The 19,672-nt window shown below is 34.8% G+C and overlaps 2 protein-coding genes across 6 annotated transcripts; one reads left to right on the forward strand and one right to left on the reverse strand.

Moving 5' to 3' along the window:
* Positions 1 to 1,851: 1,851 nt before the first annotated feature.
* On the reverse strand, positions 1,852 to 18,602 carry LOC123908211 (cell division cycle protein 27 homolog B-like). Of its 5 annotated transcripts, none has more exons than XM_045958774.1 (16): positions 18,360 to 18,602; positions 16,648 to 16,720; positions 15,091 to 15,200; positions 14,225 to 14,271; positions 13,562 to 13,659; positions 12,762 to 13,060; positions 12,393 to 12,560; positions 10,950 to 11,160; positions 10,293 to 10,519; positions 10,060 to 10,125; positions 4,400 to 4,519; positions 3,778 to 3,854; positions 3,107 to 3,226; positions 2,809 to 3,028; positions 2,418 to 2,699; positions 1,852 to 2,241 (listed from the first exon to the last, which is right to left on the reverse strand). In XM_045958774.1, exons 1-16 carry the CDS (start codon positions 18,462 to 18,464, stop codon positions 2,191 to 2,193), a joined length of 2,274 nt encoding a protein of 757 aa, XP_045814730.1. In that variant the 5' UTR covers positions 18,465 to 18,602; the 3' UTR covers positions 1,852 to 2,190. The 5 variants fall into 5 exon arrangements, with proteins under 5 accessions (XP_045814730.1, XP_045814733.1, XP_045814732.1 ...); XM_045958777.1 differs by lacking the exon at positions 18,360 to 18,602 and adding an exon at positions 16,243 to 16,379 and having other exon boundaries at positions 16,648 to 16,696; XM_045958776.1 differs by lacking the exons at positions 16,648 to 16,720; positions 18,360 to 18,602 and adding exons at positions 16,243 to 16,379; positions 16,506 to 16,630.
* LOC123908212 lies at positions 5,507 to 6,638 on the forward strand. The gene has a single exon (XM_045958780.1). The coding sequence runs from the start codon at positions 5,507 to 5,509 to the stop codon at positions 6,200 to 6,202; it is 696 nt and encodes a 231-aa protein (XP_045814736.1). The 3' UTR covers positions 6,203 to 6,638.
* Positions 18,603 to 19,672: the final 1,070 nt, after the last annotated feature.

The raw sequence follows: 19,672 nt of genomic DNA on the forward strand, positions 1-19,672 counted from the left end.
AACATGAGGAAAAATTGGAGAGGATCGATCCTATGTGTACCTAAGTGTATTTTGTTTGGCTTTGAGAATAATCATGATATAACCTAGTGAGGTTTCTTCATAAATTTCTATTATGGTTAGTAAGAATTATATTTTGAAGTAAATAAGGCAAATAAAAGTGTTAGAAACATATGTTTGTTTGTGCACAACTCTCTATCCAGTCCTTATATAAAAATATATAATTCACATATGTTCTTGCACATATATTTGATAATTAACTCGGTGTACAAAAATTATAGGCTTAAATATGCAAAAGGTCTCTGCACTTACGGGTCATTTGAGTTTCAGTTCCTGCATTTTAAAATCCTTTCATTTTGCCACTGCACTTTCATTTTACTTTAAAAATGGTCCATGAACCCATTTTTGTTGAAATGACACATTTTTTCATGATGTGTCAATTTTATTTTACTTTTAAAAAAGTACTTATTTAAGGGTATTTTGATCGATTCACTGCAAAATTAAATGAGTTATCAACTCTAAAGTCCAGTCAACAGTGACAGATCAGCAAAAATGTGTCATTTCAACAAAAAAAAAAGGTATGAAGACCATTTTTAAAGTAAAATGAAAGTGCAGTGGCAAAATGAAATGTTTTTAAAATGCAGGGACTAAAACTCAAATGACTCGTAAGTGCAGGGACCTTTTGCATATTTAACCCAAAAATATATAGTGCGTGCAAGCATGAGTAAACAGAAAAATAGAACTTCTGAGATTGTAGTAATCATATTAGAATTAGTATAAAAATAACAATTTAGTTTTGAGATGTGATTAGTTGCTATAGTAAGTTTTACATTCATTTGAGCCTTTTAAAATTATCGATGTAGTTAGTATTGAGGTTGCAAGTTCCTTAATTAACATTCCCAATATTTATATCAAAATTGGTCTCTAAATATATCAAAATTGCAAATACATTCCTAGTGTCTTTCTTGTTAGTAACAATCACCGGCCAACGAGAATGAACCCTCCCTGTTTTGTCAAATGGAGCAAAGTCGTCTGACTCTGAGCCACAAAGTATCTTCTTTACTCTTTTTCATCAACTTCTTCAACATCTGAAAACATTGAATATTTAAAAGGCTGAACATAAGAAAATTAAATAAGTAAAAGTCTTCAAGGTTGTACATACCGGGTAACAAGATTAGAAGCTCAGTTATATTACCAGTATGAGAATTCAACTTGCATATTCTACCTTGAAAAAGGTAACATGTTTATAAGATAAGATGCATTTATAATATGGACGTGCTAAATAAATTTATTTTATAGTTGCTAAGGATTATTTGTAAACACACCTACTATAACATTTCGATGCTTTCTCTCCCGACCCCCGTGAGTTCATCATGTTTGTATGTTAAAATTAAAAACAAAGAAACAAAAAAAGTATCTTTGTAAATAGGCAGTCGAGATATATTAAGTTGAGTTCCACTATAAAATAGATTAGGCTGGCTGGTTAACTCAAGGATGGGTTAATATGATCGAATTCAAATGCAAAACATGATTGTGTTCAAGAGATTGAATTTAGACGCGGATGTTGTAAAGAATAACAAGGATGTATCTTAATATCTACAACACTGCTGTAGATGAAGCGTTACAATAGCAACCATGAAGGTCTCAAAGGACTATCACGATTGTAAAATGGTGCCAGACTTTGCAATAACCAAAGAGGGTGTACTTCATTTTTCTCTATTTTTCAAGACTGGAGCAGTTAATTTCAAGAAGGGCGTGCTCCTGGATTTCTTTGTAAATAATTCTCGAGATGCATCGGTGTATAACTGTAAAAGTGGTCCATCCTCAACATACCCTAAGTTATCATTTAAAAGATTTGAAGTTGAAATAAATTAAATAAATAACAAGGCATTTTGAAACAATAATTTTATCCAGTTCGGGAATTAAATTATAGGATAAACTAATAATACATGGATTTCTCCCTAATACAACAATTTTGTACAAATATTGGAGCTTTTCGGTAACACTGTTACGTCAAATAAGCTCGAATCCTATGTGAATGTCCTACAAAACTGAAGTCAGTGCTTGTTATCCGGAAATTAGACGGGAGTGATGGATGCACGAACGAATGCTCCTCCAGCATTTGTGATGCGTTTTATACACAATTAGCCGAAAGCAAATATATTACTCAAATCTTGCTCTTCAAATGTAGAGTTACATGTTGTCTTCTAACTCATCAGGGAGATACAATTTCTCAATGGCAGCCTGTTTGAACAGAATAAGAAGCTTCAATTCACATGGGAAAAATAAATGAAAAATTACAATAACCAGAAGCAATTGAACATTCGTCAAAGTAACAGAAAGCAGAAAAATGAGTGAACTGGTAAAATGTTAGTGTGTTCGGAATCAATGTAAAAGGATTACTATTGTAAGCTAATCACCTTAATGGTGGCAGCATCTGTTGCAGTTGGTTTCAAATCCAAAGCAATACCATAATGAAACATTGCTCTTTCATGCATGTTACGCCTTTTATAGATATTGCCCATCAAAGCAAAGACACTGCTTTCGTAGGGAGCATACTCTTTAAGCTCCTCTAGGACTTCCAAAGCCTCGTCAAATCTTTCCAGGCCAATTAGTATGTTGGCCTTTTGATACATCGGGAGTAGATTTTTCTTATCTGCTAAAATAGCTTTCTCCATCACAACCAACGCTTCCTCGCTTCTCTGTGAAATCAGTAAAATCATAATTTCATAATTTAGGATACAAAACAAGAGCAATAGATAACTGCAGTTCTAGTTTGTACTGCCAAGTTGAGTACAGCAAGAGATTAACCTTCAGAAAATGCAAAGCAGTTCCATGATATGTCAATATCACAGAAGATTTTCGGTTTATTTGGAAAGCCATACGGAAATGATGTTCCGAGAACTCAAATTTTTCTTGGCGGAGATATAACATTCCAAGTCCATACCATGCATTATAGTGTCTTTCGTCAACCATGAGTGCACTCTGATAGCTCTTAATCCCATTTTCATAATCTTCTTGCGCAACATACCTACAAGTGGAAATGAATTACACTAAAAGAAAGAGCATGTAGGCATGTGTATCATAAAGAAAAGGACAATGTTCTTACTCATGTCCACAAAGGGTATGTGCATATGCAAATCTTGGATTCAGTTGAACAGCTCGTTGAAAATTTTTCAGTGCAGTTTCATGATCTTTCTGCAGGCTGTAGCAATTTCCCATGGCACACCTGCCACAGCATTTAACAGACAGCAGGATAAATGATGAGTCGGAAAAACAAAAACAACAAAAGTGAAATATAACAAAACTGAATAGAAGAAAAAGGTAAAAGCTTTAGACTCTAAATCTGAACAATTTTGAGCAAGAACAATCTGCCATGCTTGAATAGCAAGGCTTCACATGCTATGCAGATATATCAAGTGAGCCAAAATATACATGGATGTCTTATGGAAAATCAATATATCATATACTGCTAAATGCATCAGCATATTTATAGAAAGGGTACATTAAAAGTAGGCACCATAATATCATATATCTATACAAATGTGTTTACTTATTTTTTTGCAAAAACAAGACAGCTTGGATTGGTGCATTTGTGTTCGCACACAAGATGCAGTTTTAAGCCTTTTAGCAAAACGCTTGGTAAAAAAAAAAGCCTTTTAGCAAAACGAGGAAAGACAATAGTGGGTGCATACGACCTTCAAAGGAAGCTATTTCAGTCAGAAAAAATACACAGTACAGTACACCAAATAATAAAAAGAAAGTTCCATGTGTACCTACCAAGATTGAGGAGCTAACCGGTCAGTTGAAATCAGTTCCTGTGCCAAGTAGCTTAGCTTCATATCCTCCTTTAAATGCTGAACCACAACCACAGATAAGTCTTTTGGTCAAGCAGGGAACATGCAGGTATGCATGTAAAATTCTAAATTTGAAGCGGGAGTAGGAAGCTTAAGAAATACAAGGATGTAGTGTTAAGACAATTATAGCCATATATCATTATCAACGTCGAGTTTGTAATTTGTACACAACAATCATCAAACAAATAACCTTTTAAATAAAGAGTAGTGATATTTGTACAACAAATTTTGTGACAACTTTTGGGACAACATTTTTTCCCATCCATCTTTTGAAACAAAAATAATAACGTAAGAGAGAAGAAAAAAGAGTAAAAACACAATGAGAGTATGAGAGAGAAAGTTGTCTCCAAAGTTGTCCAAAAATGATTGTACAAATATCATTTCACTTAAATAAATAGCCAGCAACATCAAATTAATAGTAGCCTCAAACATATCCCACAGCAGCAAATGTAGGCAAGCTGCCTTAATCAAGGACATCAAAGAGTCCTAAATGCAACAAAGAGAGACGGGTTTGCTTTTTACAAAGAAAATGTATATCAACTCACATAAAGGACTGTTGAGTATATATCCATTCCTTCCAAACTATAAGGTGCAATTTGACGTGCAAGACTAAAGACCCGATCAGCTTCTAAATTATCAACTAACTCATAGTGTGCCTTCCCAACCTGCATCAAAACATATTCAAAGTAACATGACAAGATATTAGCGTTATGCACCTCGAAGAATATCTGATACAAGACACATAAAAGAAACCAGTGGCATATAAACCAACCAGCTTTAACAACAACTATCAAACATTTTCTCTGAGTGGGTAAAATGAATCAAATTAACCAATAACCATACTATTGGAGCATATACCAGTTACAGACACAAAGTCAAAATAGTTAGCTAGGCTTTATTGTTTTGTGATTCTCTGTCTGCAAGTACACCATTCTAGCATAGACCTTAGCTATTTGTATATATACTAAGCCTTGTACACATTTCTGAAATAATGAAAGAATGGTTTTTCATTCCCTTTTCTCTCTTTTCATAATATTAATATGTTATCAGTTTCCTTCAATTGGAAGGTTGTTACGATCCTAACCGTTTTCTAACAGTTTTCGCTGCAATTTCCCAAATCTTCATCTTCTTCCTTGAGCTTCTTGCTCAATTCTTCACAATTTTTTCTTCGTTTCTCTGCAACCTCGCTGAACTTTCACCATGCCTCCTCGTGTTGCTCCGATTCCAGCTCTGATTCCACCGAACAATTCCGATTCCTTTCTCTATGTTCATCCTAGTGAAAGACCGAATTTGGTGACTGTTACTCCTCAACTCACCAGCGGCAACTACCTCGCATGGAGTCATTCAATGTGTCGCGCTTTAGGTGCCAAGAACAAGCTCGCACTTCTCGATCGTTCAATTCCTATTCCCGATGCTTTGGATCTGAATCGTTCTGCTTGGGAACGATGTAATCACCTTGTACACTCGTGGATCATCAACTCTGTTTCGGAATCTATTGCTCAGACACTCGTATTCCATGAAAACGCCATTGATGCTTGGGAGGATATTCAAGAACGCTTCGCCAAAGCATATCGGATTCGTATTGTTTCGTTGCGATCTGCACTTCACACTCTCAAGCAAGGTAATCACTCTGTCTTGATTACTATACTGAAATGAGAGTTCTATGGGAGGAATTGAATTCGCACCGTCCCATACCTCACTGTACTTGTGTGCATCCATGCCGTTGCGATGCTATGTGCATGGCACGCGCCTATCGTGAAGAAGATCAAATCATTCAATTCTTAACTGGCCTGAATGATCACTTCTCTGTTGTGAAGACTCAAGTCTTGTTGATGGATCCTTTGCCTACTATTAACAAAGTGTATTCTCTAGTAGTGCAAGAAGAAAGTAATCATGCTATGATTGATCCTATTGTTCCTAATTCTGATGATAGCAATGTCCTTGTGAATGCCTCTGATGCACGAAAGCCATTCAATCGTGGTAAATCACTTATGAACTCTGGAAAAGGTAAAGGTGATACAAGGCATTGCACTTTCTGTGACAAGAATGGCCACACAGTTGATTGGTGCTATAAGAAACATGGCAATCCTAATATTCGATCCAATACTGGTGTGAATTTGGTTAATTCTGATAATGTGGATTCTACTACTGCTAATGGTAACTCTGATTTGGTAGCTTCAAGTTCTGATGCTAATATTTCTCAAGAGAAGTATGATCAACTTGTGAACTTGCTCCAACAAGCTAATTTGATTGCCTCAGCTTCTCCCACTGTTGGCCCTAGCTCAAACCACATTCACACCACCTCTGTCCCTGCAACAGGTATAACCTCCTCTCTTGACTTTGTATAATCCATTCACAGTATTGTTTCTTGTTCGGTTCAATCTAATGCCAATTTTTGGCTCATAGATTCTGGTGCCAATGATCACATATGTTCTTCCCTAGATTGGTTTAGTTCCTTGTACAAAATTAAACCTATACGTGTTAATTTGCCTAATGGTAACTCTGTCATTGTTAAGCATGCTGGTAATGTGCATTTCACACCTCATTTATATCTCACAAATGTGCTCTATTCTTCAAAATTTAGACTTAATCTAATTTCTGTTTCTAAGCTGTGTACTAATATTGCTTGTTCTGTTCAATTTTCTTCTCAAAAATGTGTCATGCAGGACTTGAAGTCCAACAAGATGATTGGTTTGAGTGATCAAGCAGATGGTCTTTTTTGTTTGATGATTGATGGAGCTTATCCATCTATGCCATCTTTAGTTTCCTTTCCTGCAAATAAATGTGTCAATTGACTCAATTCAGTTTGTAACAATAGAAGTATTAATGCTACTTCTATCATACCTTTTCATGCTTTATGGCACTTTAGGCTAGGCCATTTGTCTCATAGAAGACTTTCACATATGTCTCAAATGTATCATGATATTCATAATGATAATAAAGCTGCTTGTGACGTTTGTCACTATGCAAGACAAAAGAAACTTGCCTTTCCTCATAGTACTTCGGTTTCCAATTCCGTTTTTGAACTTTTACACTTTGATATACGGGGACCTTTGTCCATTGCTTTTGTACATAATCACAGATATTTTTTAACTATAGTTGATGACTATAGCAGATATACTTGGATCATTTTGTTAAAATCTAAAGCAGAAGTTTCCACTTGTGTCCAAAATTTTATCATTTCTATTCAAACTCGATATAAAATCACACGTAAAACTATAAGAAGTGACAATGGTCCAGAATTCTTACTTGATTCTTTTTATGCCTCCCATGGTATTTTACATCAAAAATCCTGTGCTGAAACACCTCAACAAAATGGGAGGGTTGAAAGAAAACATCAACACTTACTTAATGTAGGTCGTGCCCTTTTGTTTCAATCCAAATTGCCTAAAACCTTCTGGTCTTATGCCGTTTTGTATGCTACTTTTCTTATCAATAGAATCACTACACCTACCCTGCACAACAAGTCACCATATCAGCTCTTTCATAATTCCATACCTGATATGTCCCTGTTCAAAGTCTTTGGCTCTTTATGTTTTGCTACTACCCTCACATCTCATCAAACTAAACATGATCCTAGAGCTAGAAAATCTGTTTTCTTGGGTTACAAATCAGGCTACAAAGGTTATGTTCTTTATGATTTATCCTCAAGAGAAATCTTTATATCTAGACATGTAACTTTTCATGAACATGTCTTGCCCTATCCTAGCTCTACTTCAAATCCCACTTCAAATTGGGATTATGTTCCATCGAATCACAGTCCTGCTGCCCCTATTTCTAATTCAAATGACACCAATGTTCCTCCTCTTGTCACTACATCTAGTGACACTACTGTGTCTACATCTTCCCCTTCCTCTCCACCTAATCCTACTTCTTCTCATAGACGTTCCACTAGACCTAAACAAATTCCTCCTTAACTAAAAGATTATGTCTGCAATGCTTTAGATCACTCATCCATGAAATCTTCAGGTATTGCTTATCCTATGTTTCATTTCATATCAAAATTTGTCTAACCCTCACTACACACACTGAACCCAAATCTTATGCTGAGGCCATCAAATTTGATTGCCGGAAACAAGCTATGCAAGTTGAGCTGCAAGCTCTTGAGGCTACTGGTACTTGGATTCTTGTTGACTTACCACATCATGTGAAGCCAATTGGTTGTAGATGGGTCTACAAAGTTAAGCATCATGCAGATGGCACTGTGGAGAGATATAAAGCCCGATTAGTGGCTAAGGGCTTTAATCAAATTGAAGGATTGGACTACTTTGATACTTTTTCACCAGTGGCTAAGCTAACCACAGTGAGAATGGTCATTGCTCTAGCAACTGTTCACAATTGGTTTCTTCATCAGTTGGGTGTGACCAATGCTTTTCTTCATGGAGATTTGCAAGAAGATGTGCATATGACTCCACCACCTGGTGTTACCAATGACCCTAACAAGGTTTGTAAATTGGTTAAGTCACTTTATGGTCTTAAGCAGGCTAGCCGACAGTGGTATGCCAAGCATACTTCACTTTTGCTCTCCCATGGTTACAAACAAGCCCACTGCGATCATTCTTTGTTCACTAAACATGATGCTTCACATTTCACATTATTACTGGTGTATGTTGATGATGTCATTATTGCTGGTAATCACATGGCAGAATTCTCTTATGTGAAGAATCTCCTTCACAATGCCTTCAAAATTAAGGATTTGGGACAATTGAAGTACTTCTTAGGACTTGAAGTAGCACATTCAGCTAAAGGTATTTCTTTGTGTCAAAGGAAGCATTGTCTCGACTTATTGACTGATTCTGGCCTCCTTGGAGCTAAACCAGTCTCTACACCTTCTAATGCTTCCATCAAGCTCCATGCTGATGACACTGCCCCTTATGAAGATATTTCTGCCTATCGACATTTGGTAGGCCGTTTGTTGTATCTTAATACCACTCGTCCTGACATCACATTCATTACTCAACAACTGAGTCAGTTTCTATCTAAGCCCACTCACACACACTACAATGCAGCTATGCGTGTTCTTAAGTATCTCAAAAATTGTCCTGGGCGCGGTCTCTTTTTTCCACGTACGTCCACACTTCATATTCTGGGATTTTCTGATGCTGATTGGGCCGGGTGCAAAGATTCACGCCGCTCCATTCTGGTCAATGCTTTTTCTTAGGCCAATCTCTCATCTCTTGGCACACTAAGAAGCAAATAGCTGTTGCTCGTTCTTCCTCCGAGGCAGAGTATCGTGCTCTTGCTTCTGCCACTTGCGAGCTCCAATGGCTTGTTTACTTGCTTCAGGACCTTCATGTGCTCTACTGTGACCACCAGAATGCGCTACTGTGACCACCAGAATGCGCTCCACATTGCTGCTAATCCCGTGTTCCACGAACGCACTAAGCATCTGGACATCGACTGCCACGTTGTGCGTGAAAAGCTGCAAGCAGACCTCATGAAACTTCTTCCTGTTTCCTCCAAAGACCAAATCGCAGATTTCTTCACTAAGTCCCTTCTTCCTCAACCATTTGGCATTTTATTAGCCAAGTTGGGCATGGTTGATATCTACCAAGCTCCAACTTGTGGGAGGGTATTGGAGCATATATATACCAGTTACAGCCACAAAGTCAAAATAGTTAGCTAGGCTTTATTGTTTTGTGATTCTCTGTCTGCAAGTACACCATTCTAGCATAGACCTTAGCTATTTGTATATATACACTAAGCCTTGTACACATTTCTGAAATAATGAAAGAATGGTTTTTCATTCCCTTTTCTCTCTTTTCATAATACATACACACATACACAAAGAACTAACGGCAGTTAAAAAAATTCCTCGTACCAATTTTGGCAAGGTTAACCATGAAAAAGTCATTTTAAAAGCTATAAATTCAAGCATAGGAATGATGAGAGAATGACCCCAAAAATCAATTTAAAGCTACTAAAATATTTAAAATATAAACACTTGAGAGAATGTCATTAATGAATTAAGGAAAGAAATTAGGGCAGAAGTTTCCTCTAGATGTTTTTATGACGGCATCAAGGTTATAAAATACTACAAATTGCATATAATATATTCGCAAGATAATCTAAATAAATAAATACAACAAACTAATTCTAATAGATAATTATTCTAAAAGATACAATTAAGATGTTATAAGATGGTTTTCCATATATTCTAACAAACAGAAAGATCGGAGAATGAGAGCTGAGCAACTAAAATTACCTGAGAAAGAACCCATCCAGTATTGTAGTGCCTCTGTGGAAGTTTCAGATAGGTATCCAGTGCTTCCTACTCCACCATAAACAGATATTAAGAAACATGCACTTGAGGACAAGATATTTTCTTGATTTTATTTTTCCTTCTTCGTATTACTAATCTCATGAATATAATGTGGCACTCTCTAATAGTTAATATGAATGATATCTGGATTTTCTCAACAAATATTTGATTCATACCTGGCACTTATACAAGCAGGCAAGCCTATAACCTTCACCGAGAACTCTTAGAAGGGACAATATTTCTGATGCACCAGTGATGACTTTAGACTCGCTTGTTACTTGCTCACTAACTTGAAGAGTTGCTGCATCTTGTTCATAAGATTTAGCTTCCATGGCAGCAGATGAACAAGATGTTGTTGATGTAGTATTTAAACGACTAACATCCAGAACATCATTATGAATCCCTAAAATAAAGAAATGGTTCATTATTTGAAATAAAAGGAAATTTAAGGCAATTATTACCTTAAGATAAAATATCCATAAACCACAATTTCAAAAGTTAACGAAAACACTTCAGCTAATTAGACTTCAACATATTATGATGGCACTTGGCCGTAGATTCATAGTTCTATTTGGCATCACCAAATTATATCAACGGATATCAAAGGCCTCAGCACAACCAACAATGATTTGGATTTTCTTGTGATAATATCTTAGAAAGATAATAGCATAGAAGACAAATGCTAAAATAACTCTAAATTCATTAGGCGGGAAACAAGGTGCTAAAGTGAATGAATGGGTTTAATGAACATTGCATCAACACTATTTAAGAAGGCATTTGCAAATACAGGAACTAAACTGATATAATTAGTGAGATATATAAGTAATTATCACCTCCGTCAATATTTTCATTGGCCCATGACTGTCCCTTACGAATTGTCATGGTACGAAATGTCATTGGGCCAAGCTTTGACCCTCCCTTATAAGAGTTGCTAGTTCCGTTTCCAGATACAATTGTTGCATTGGCATTTGAAGTTACACTTGCTTCGCTAGAGAGTCTTGAACTTCGTCTAGGACCAGAATCAGAAAATAACCTACCAGAAATCTGGAACGGTATATATACATATCAAGAGGGGGGGAAAGAATGGTAAAATGAGAGAATATAATATCATACAGTCTGTACTCTGTAACTATCACCATTGAACCAAAATTACAAATCATCTCAGTCATACCAAAAACCCTTTAAAATATTCAGTAGAATAAATGGTCAATTGATTAACATTATATTATGGAAACTCATATTATAATGCATGCTATAGAAAATTAAAATTTAGAAATACCAGAATACAAAATAAATTACAGTTGACTTAGATGTGGAGATATGGAAAATTAACTATATTACAGCCATCTAAATGAGAAAGAATGTTAACGTGGTGTTTAAAAGTGTGACAATCTTATAATAAAAGGCATGCCTTGTTCAGTGCTTGATTTAAGATTGCCAGTTTTGACGTCACAAACTCGCTATAATTTTTTTATTTTTAGGGTAATTTAGTAAATTACAGAAAATAGACTAATAAACTCTATAGTTTACAAAATGGTAACACTAAGTTTACAAAAAAATTTAGAACTAATAAACTCTCTTGAAAAATAAACTCTCTATAGTTTTGCCTTCATCTTATTCTTTCTAAAAAAAAAATTTATTGACTAATAAACTTTCTATAATCTTTTTATTTTTTTATGTTTTGTTCTATAATCCTATAATTTTAGGGTAATTTAGTAAATTACAGTTGACTGAGATGTGGAGATATGAAAAATTAACTATATTACAGCCATCTAAATGAGAAAGAATGTTAATGTGATGTCTAAAAGTGTGACAATCCTATAATAAAAGGCTCGCCTTGTTCGGTGCTTGATTTAAGATTGCCAGTTTTGACATCACAGCAATTTCACAAAAATCAACAACGCATCACTATGTTAGTAATAGACCTCCAACTACAAGGAAGAAGCCTAGAAATATAGTAACTCTTGGGGCAGAATATATCTTATTAGTAGGCAGTTTTATTTATTTGTAACTGTTGTATTGTTAGTAACTGCTACGTAACTGATGTAGGAAGTGTGAACAGGACTAAATGATGATTGATAAGTACATTCTGTGTATTAATTGTTTACCCAATCAGCTCTATCCCACTGCTGCCAAAAGAAAAATATATCCAACATTGTCATGGTCTACTTCAGATTAAGCCATTTGATCAAATCAATGTCCACTACATAGAAAATGCCACATATATTGATGTGTTAATTTAGTAATGCAAATGGCGACAGAACATTTGAACCAACCTTTCGTAACCTTCCTTCACCCACAAACTTTCTTCGAGGGGCTTGAATGGGGGCTTGAATAGTAGAGTTAACTGTCGACTTAGGAGAATTGTCAGAATTAAGTGTGCTCAGATTTGGGCCATTTGGCATCACATTCCTACACAAAGGGGGTGGAGCAACAGCTGACAACTGCAAAAGAAGACAGCATAACATGTCATTTGTTCAGGGGGAAAAATTAAATGTCAAATACACATCTACTTGACCAAGGAGACTGCATATTTAAGGAAAAAAATAAGACGCATTTACATTTATTTGAGTCCTACTGAATACTGATCATATTCAAAATTGTGGAAAGTGGAAACTATACAAAAGAAAACTACAGACAGTTACCTGTGTGGCCATTGGAGATGGGGTGTTATAGAATGACATGTTAGATGAACCACTACTGGTAAGTTGACCAGCAGCTCCTCCTATTATAGATGATCCATGAGGATTTGCAGCAATATCCTTTAGACCTTGCATATGTCTTAGTTGCCTTGGACTCATGTCTTCGGAGACACTGTGTCTGGTAGCAACTGCATGACAATCTTCAGTTGACAAATTTTGAGAGGTTGAGCAATTTAGGTATTGCTTTTGTATGCAAAAAGAAGCTGCTTCACCAAAAACTGTAGTAGCTTCTTCAGCAGCACCTAAATTAACAGGAAACAATACGGTCATAATAATGAAAACAACATAATGCATGAAAGTAAAAAATATTATTTAGATAACTAGAGGTATTTTAAAAAATTTAGACGAGCAATTAATAACACTACGTCTAGTTTCAAACTACTTTCCTGGCAAACTTCTTCTTAGTATTATTAATTTCAATATTTAGTGGAACAATAGGCACTTTGGGATTCTGTCTATTTTTTCATCTACCGCCAGTTATGGGCAAACCATAATAAACTCATGACTGATACTTAGTCACCAAAACAAACAGTTTAAACCATTTGTGCATATTATGCTAATACATCCTACAAAGTTTAACATGTTTTCTTTGCTTTAAGCAGTTTTCTTATCTAGCTAAAAACAACAGGTGTACTTGTCCAAACGGGAAATACAGAACTCCCCTCTAAACTAAACATGTTCCCAATAGGTTAATCAAGTATGTGCAATGAACTTTGGGAATCAAGTGAATTCGTCTCACAGACCTAATATGCACAACTCCTCATATGCAGCCCACATCAGAGGATCCATCGATAGTGCCTGCTTAAAATGATTTATGGCACTTTTCTTTCTGTCAGTGTACCTGGAAAGGCAGAATAGTAATTAAAGGGAATTTAGAATATGAAAATAGCATGAAGATAGCATGAAGTAAAGTACAAGTTAAAGCAAATAAAATTATTTAAAGATGGTTCAAAGAAAATCAGTCCCAAGAACACAACGGACCAACTCTTCCAATTATATAAAGCACAATACTTTAACGGGAAGAAACCACCAAATGACAATCAAACAGGAAGGGATGCAGGTAAAAATGAAAGAGATTATCTACAATTCATAATGTTGAGAATCCTGTGCAAATATAAAGCACTTACATAAATCAAAATATTTTTTATGCTTAGGCTGCGTAGTATAAATATTGAAATCACACCTTATCATCTACTCAAAGCGTGTCAAAATTATGCCTCCGCAAAGAATAAAATCAACAATAAAAAACTGTGAACAAAAACACTTTCGACTATGTTTAACTTCATGTAATTGTTAAATATTTGTATTTTGTATTTGTATACATGTATGATTTAGCCAAATTATATCACTAAATTAACAAAGTAAATTCAAATGGATTTTAAGTAGGATCATGGGAAGACTAAAACCTGTAAACCTGCCCCAATAGATAATGACCAGGTGCACCATTTGGAACCTACATAGTAAAAAAAATCAGCAAATCAAATCATTCGCCTTCTCCCACAAAATGTACCAACAAAGTATAACAAAAAAACAACTTAATACATGGGCATGTGATGGGACCCGAAAGTCCAATAGCCCACCTACATGGAAGGTAAAGAATAAAGATATACTCCAAAAGGGGGGATAGGATGTAGCACTCTTCCATAGGCAGTTATGTACTTAATTAAGCGGAATAGTTATGTTGCTCATGTGTATTTTTAATTTGGAAGTCGTGTAGGAGTAGGACAGTCATGTATTTAATTATGCGGGATAGTTATGTAGCTCATGTGCATTTAATTATGCAGGAGAATTATCTGATATCTACAAATTATGTATCTAATTATGTGTGACAATTAGTAGAAGTTAGGAAATAAAAGTGATGTATTCCAAATATATGATGTAAAGTATGGGGTTAGCAGACAATTATGGTGTGCATTTGGTAGTTAAGTTTTGGACATACTTCATTCACTGCAGGAGCTTTGCAACTCTGCTACAGCACCCTTGCTGTAATTTGGGGGAAATTCTGTGTTTAACCGTGATAAACATTAACTGAACACCAATTTCATTTGGTGTTCTATCAGCATGTCAGAAGTTATGTGATAAGTGAATAACTAAAATAGCAAACTGAACTAGAAAATGAAACATTGAAAGAAGGATAAAAAATTTAGAATTGTTTGGGAAACAAGACATAGTCACCTACACATTTCTTAACATTTCATAATATATTTAAATTAATAATAGGGTCATAATCATCAATTTGAAGTACATTCTAAATTGAGCTATTAGTTTATACCTCTGCACCCGGCTCATTACCAGGGCACAATGCTGCTTCAGCTTCGCTAAGAAGATTCATATGAAAGCATGATATTGCAAACAAGTATCGGGATTGAGGCATTTTTGTTCCTTCAAGTAATAAAAAAGAAAATTTTTGAGAAATAATAAGCACACTTAAAAAACAATAGCATACAAAGGAAAGAAATCATTCTATTAAAAGCTAATTAAGAAGCAGAAAAAAAATTATTATATTGAAAAATAATAGGAACCAAAGTTGTCTCGTGGTAGTATGACAGGGCGATTTTGTGGCAACATGCTATTCAGAGGCCATTGTGCAGTTGCTTTTACAAGTTGGGTGGCAGACATGTCAACTGTGGCAGAAATAGCACCAAAATCAACTCTGTGAGAGGGTGGGGGCACACAGGCTTGATCTATTTTTAAGTTACAAATTTACAACAGTAAACACTAGGAACCCAATATGCAGCGAGCATGCTGGCACATATCTCTTCCATCTCTTACTCGCACATATCCAGTGAACATAGTTTTCTCGATCATAACCTATCTCTGGCTAACTGCATTTTCCTTCACTCCTTTTTTGTTCTGTATTTCCCTATTTTTGGAGTCTCTCAATTCCCCCTGCTTGTTTTTGTTCTGTATATCTCTCCATATCCGCTCTCTATATTTTCATCTCAGTTCCTCTCTTCAGTAAATCTCGTGACTTTCATAACTCTCGTTTTTGTGAATATAATATTACCATCACGCTATATATGCCCTCTGTTCAGGGGTCCCCTCTAAATTTTCTTTCGTTTTAAAAACTTCATGGTAATTCTTTTTAAAAATTTAATGGGAATAGTGTGTAGTGAATGTGACGAAATTTTTATCAGCTGTCATGCTTCTGCGAAAAGCATGTTGCCACCTGAACATTGTTGTGATAAACTTATACCTTCCACCTATTTGGCCGATACTTTAAAATTGTAAATATATCTGTATACACTACACCAAAATACATATTCAGGGAGTATCCTCTAATTTCTTTTTATATTTTAAATAAATTATTGAGTGATATGTTAGAGATACAGCTTCAATATGTTTGAGTATGCAACTCCAAAAACATGCGTTAAAAACTTTTTGTACAGAAAGGACAGATTATGTGGTTTATGTGTGTTCAAACCTTTGACTTAGGTCCTTAAAAAGCAACGGTTGCACTAAAGAAGAAACAAGGCTTTAGGTTTAGGACATTAATGGAGATATACATTATCCACTTGAAGATGGGAGTGGACTTAAGCTATGCTAATTTGGATGAGGGGCCTGGAAGAGATAAAAATATTGCAATTAGCATTACAAAGTGCATAGTAGGAAATAATGATGTTTAGTGAAATCTTTATGGCAAAATAATTCTTTTTAAGAGTTCCCCCATATCGAGTTGTATCGTACCAATGTCGTATTAAGTATCTGGACTTCATAGCTTGCCCCATGCACCGCCATCCGTTTATTAATAAGCATTGATATTATTAATAGGAACATAACTCAAAAAATGATCAAGAAAATAAATAAATAACTATTATGAGAAACGTACCCTTTAAAATATGGTATGCAGAATAAGCTTGATTACTCTGCAAGTAACAGGCAGCTAATAATTGCAAATTTGTCTGCCCAAAACAAAAATAATTACCAAACAGTAACTTATAGAGTGCGTAAAAAAAATTCCTTCAGTAAGTAATACAGACTTTCTATATAGCCAAATAAAGGACATTGAACAAATTACACAAACTACAATTAATTAATAATTGAAAAACGCTACAAGGACACAAAATTCTTTGCAAAACACATCATAATCTCAGGAATAACAAAAAAGGAAACCTATGAATTTAAAAAGACTAGGTCAACATCCTTTAAAAAAAAAAGACTAGGTCAACATTGTATAATATTAATAAGGGTTTGTCTAACATGTGCAACATTGCACATGTTAAAGTAACCAAAAGTAGTAACTATTTAATGAAAAACAACAATTATTTATTAAAAAATTATACATTTAATATAAAATGCACAAGTTCCAATTCAAACTTACTATTTTAAATTTCTTAACATGTGCAAATTTACACATGATAGAAAAACCCTATTAATAATAATAGTTATAATTAAAAATTATAATTAATATTACACATTTTGAGTGTGAAGCTCACACCTGATATGCTCCCAGGTTCTCTATACTACTGCAGTCATATATTCAAGTATTCGCTGCAGTCAACAAATCAGAATGACTCACATTCGTACCGCAGTAAATCAAATTTTAAACAAGAACTTGGAGTGTAAGTCGTCTGATTTTATAATTCAATTCAACGGTTCCGAATTGCTGACGGCAGCAACTCTGTGAATATATGACCACAAGGAAATCGGGATTCCACTTCACATCAGTGTTGTAAATCGCAGATGAAGTAAAATAACAGTTTATTCGAATTCCAGTACACAACAGTGCAATAATGTCCCTACATCTGCGCTATTTTACAACATTTTGTACTAAACAGTGCATTGCAGAACACCCAAAAATTAGTTCGAATTCCGCTATACTATAGCCGCTATTTAACAACACTAAACATAAACCTAATGGAAAATTCAAATCCCAATTTAACCACAATAGTAAAATCAAAATTAAACCAGCACAAAAATATAAAACTGAATCCAAATCTCGCCAAAGCCCAAAGCTACCAAAACCCCTTTCAGTTTAACTCCACAAGCAACTTCAAATATCAAAAGAGAGGGAAAATCGTCATCTACCATTTTCATCACATAACTTCACATCAGTGCTTCTGCAACACAGCAGTTCAATAAAGTCCCTACATTTGCGGTACTTAACAACATTTTGTACTAAACAGTGTATTTCCGAAAAACATAAAATTTATTCGAATTCCACTATGCTATAGCCACTATTTAACAAAACTATATGCATAAAACCTAATAGAAAATTCTAATTCAAATTCAACTAACACAAAATATAAAACCGAATCCAAATCTCACGAAAGCTACCAAAAATCCATCTAGAAACTTCCACAAATCAATTAAACTAAAAAGATTCTTATAACCTAACAAAAAATCACCGATCTCGAAGCACAGTAACATAACAATCGAAACTAACTAGCATTCTAAAAACCAAAAAAAATAAAAAAAAAATTATAAATCGAAGTTAATTGAGCTCGTAGTAATAACAAATCGAATTCGTTTAATTCATTTATGATTTAGGTTTTGCAAATGAACAACAAAAATATGTAGTGAATGAAATTGAAGAAAAACCTCGGTAGGGAACTGAGCACAGAGACGTTGAGAGATGAAGATAGCGTTGGAGTGCATGAAATGATGAAGACTTTTGTGAACGCAATCTATGAGAATCGATTCCATGGTGAAGTTTTAGCTACGAAAAGTTGGTTTTTCGGTTTTCGAATTTTGGAGAAAAAGAGAGGAAGAGGGAGAACAAAGAACTGAACTCAAAATGTACCAGTTTGGGGTTTTTTTTTTGGGTTTTTGTGTTTTGGGTTTGGTTCAATTCATGGTGGCACGTGACTTAACCATGTTTTTTGAAATTTGGTCACGTGACTACGAAGTCATACCAGGGTCTTGGATAAACTGACCCATTCCGGTCCATTTTATGAAGTAAGTTTTCTCTGTTTTTTTTTATTTTAACGGTAAGAATATTATTATTAATAATTGATCTCTGCTTAAGAAGAAGAACACCATCACACAACAAGAAAATCGCGTGAAAACACACCAACACCAACTCTAGCGGCGTCGAATCTTGACCACCACCACCACTGATTTCTAAGAAGAGGAAACAAAACACGGTCACAAAGAGGAACACGATAGATATAAGCAAATAGCAGCGCAATTTCAAACTCTATCAAGCCTTGTGTTTTCACTCTTAGTTGGCACTCTTGTGCTTTTTGTGTTATTAATAAAATTCTCCTTTTGCCACTTGAAAAAAAATTGACATATGTGAATTTTGTATAATCTTCCAATTAATGTATAACAATTGTATTATAAGATTTGTGAATTTTGTATAATCTTTCAATTCTCCATGAGTTATAATTTTTCTAAAATATTATCTCTAAAATCCATTCAATGGATCTAGTAATTAGATAGCCAAAATCATATTTGCCTATATAAAAAAGTTTTCTTTACTCTTGTGAAGATCTGATTGTTGTTGGGATAAGTCATTTTTTCCAACAATAATAAAATTGTTGAGAAAAAAAATTAACTTATTACAACGACTTAAATTAGTTGCTACTATATGTATATTTTTGTCAACAATTTGAATGTTGCTGCAAAATGGTCGTTGCCAAAAATCTTATTTCTTGTAGTGATGGATGATGGATCTAGTAATTACATAGCCAAAATCATCTTTGCCTATATTTTGAAGATCTGAGCTATAGTGGTGATGGAACATATGAGAACGAACAACCATTGCAATCGACAGTAGTGACGACAGCGGCGTTGGACTTCGCGGCGGTTTATTTGACAGTGGTTTATTTTTCTTTTTGTTGAAGTCTCTCTCTTTCTAATACAATTCTGTTTTCTTTTTTAAATAAATTTTTTTTTGATAGGTGTCGAAA

This window comes from Trifolium pratense, linkage group LG2, assembly GCF_020283565.1.
Source record: "Trifolium pratense cultivar HEN17-A07 linkage group LG2, ARS_RC_1.1, whole genome shotgun sequence".
NCBI classification, from domain to species: Eukaryota; Viridiplantae; Streptophyta; class Magnoliopsida; order Fabales; family Fabaceae; genus Trifolium; species Trifolium pratense.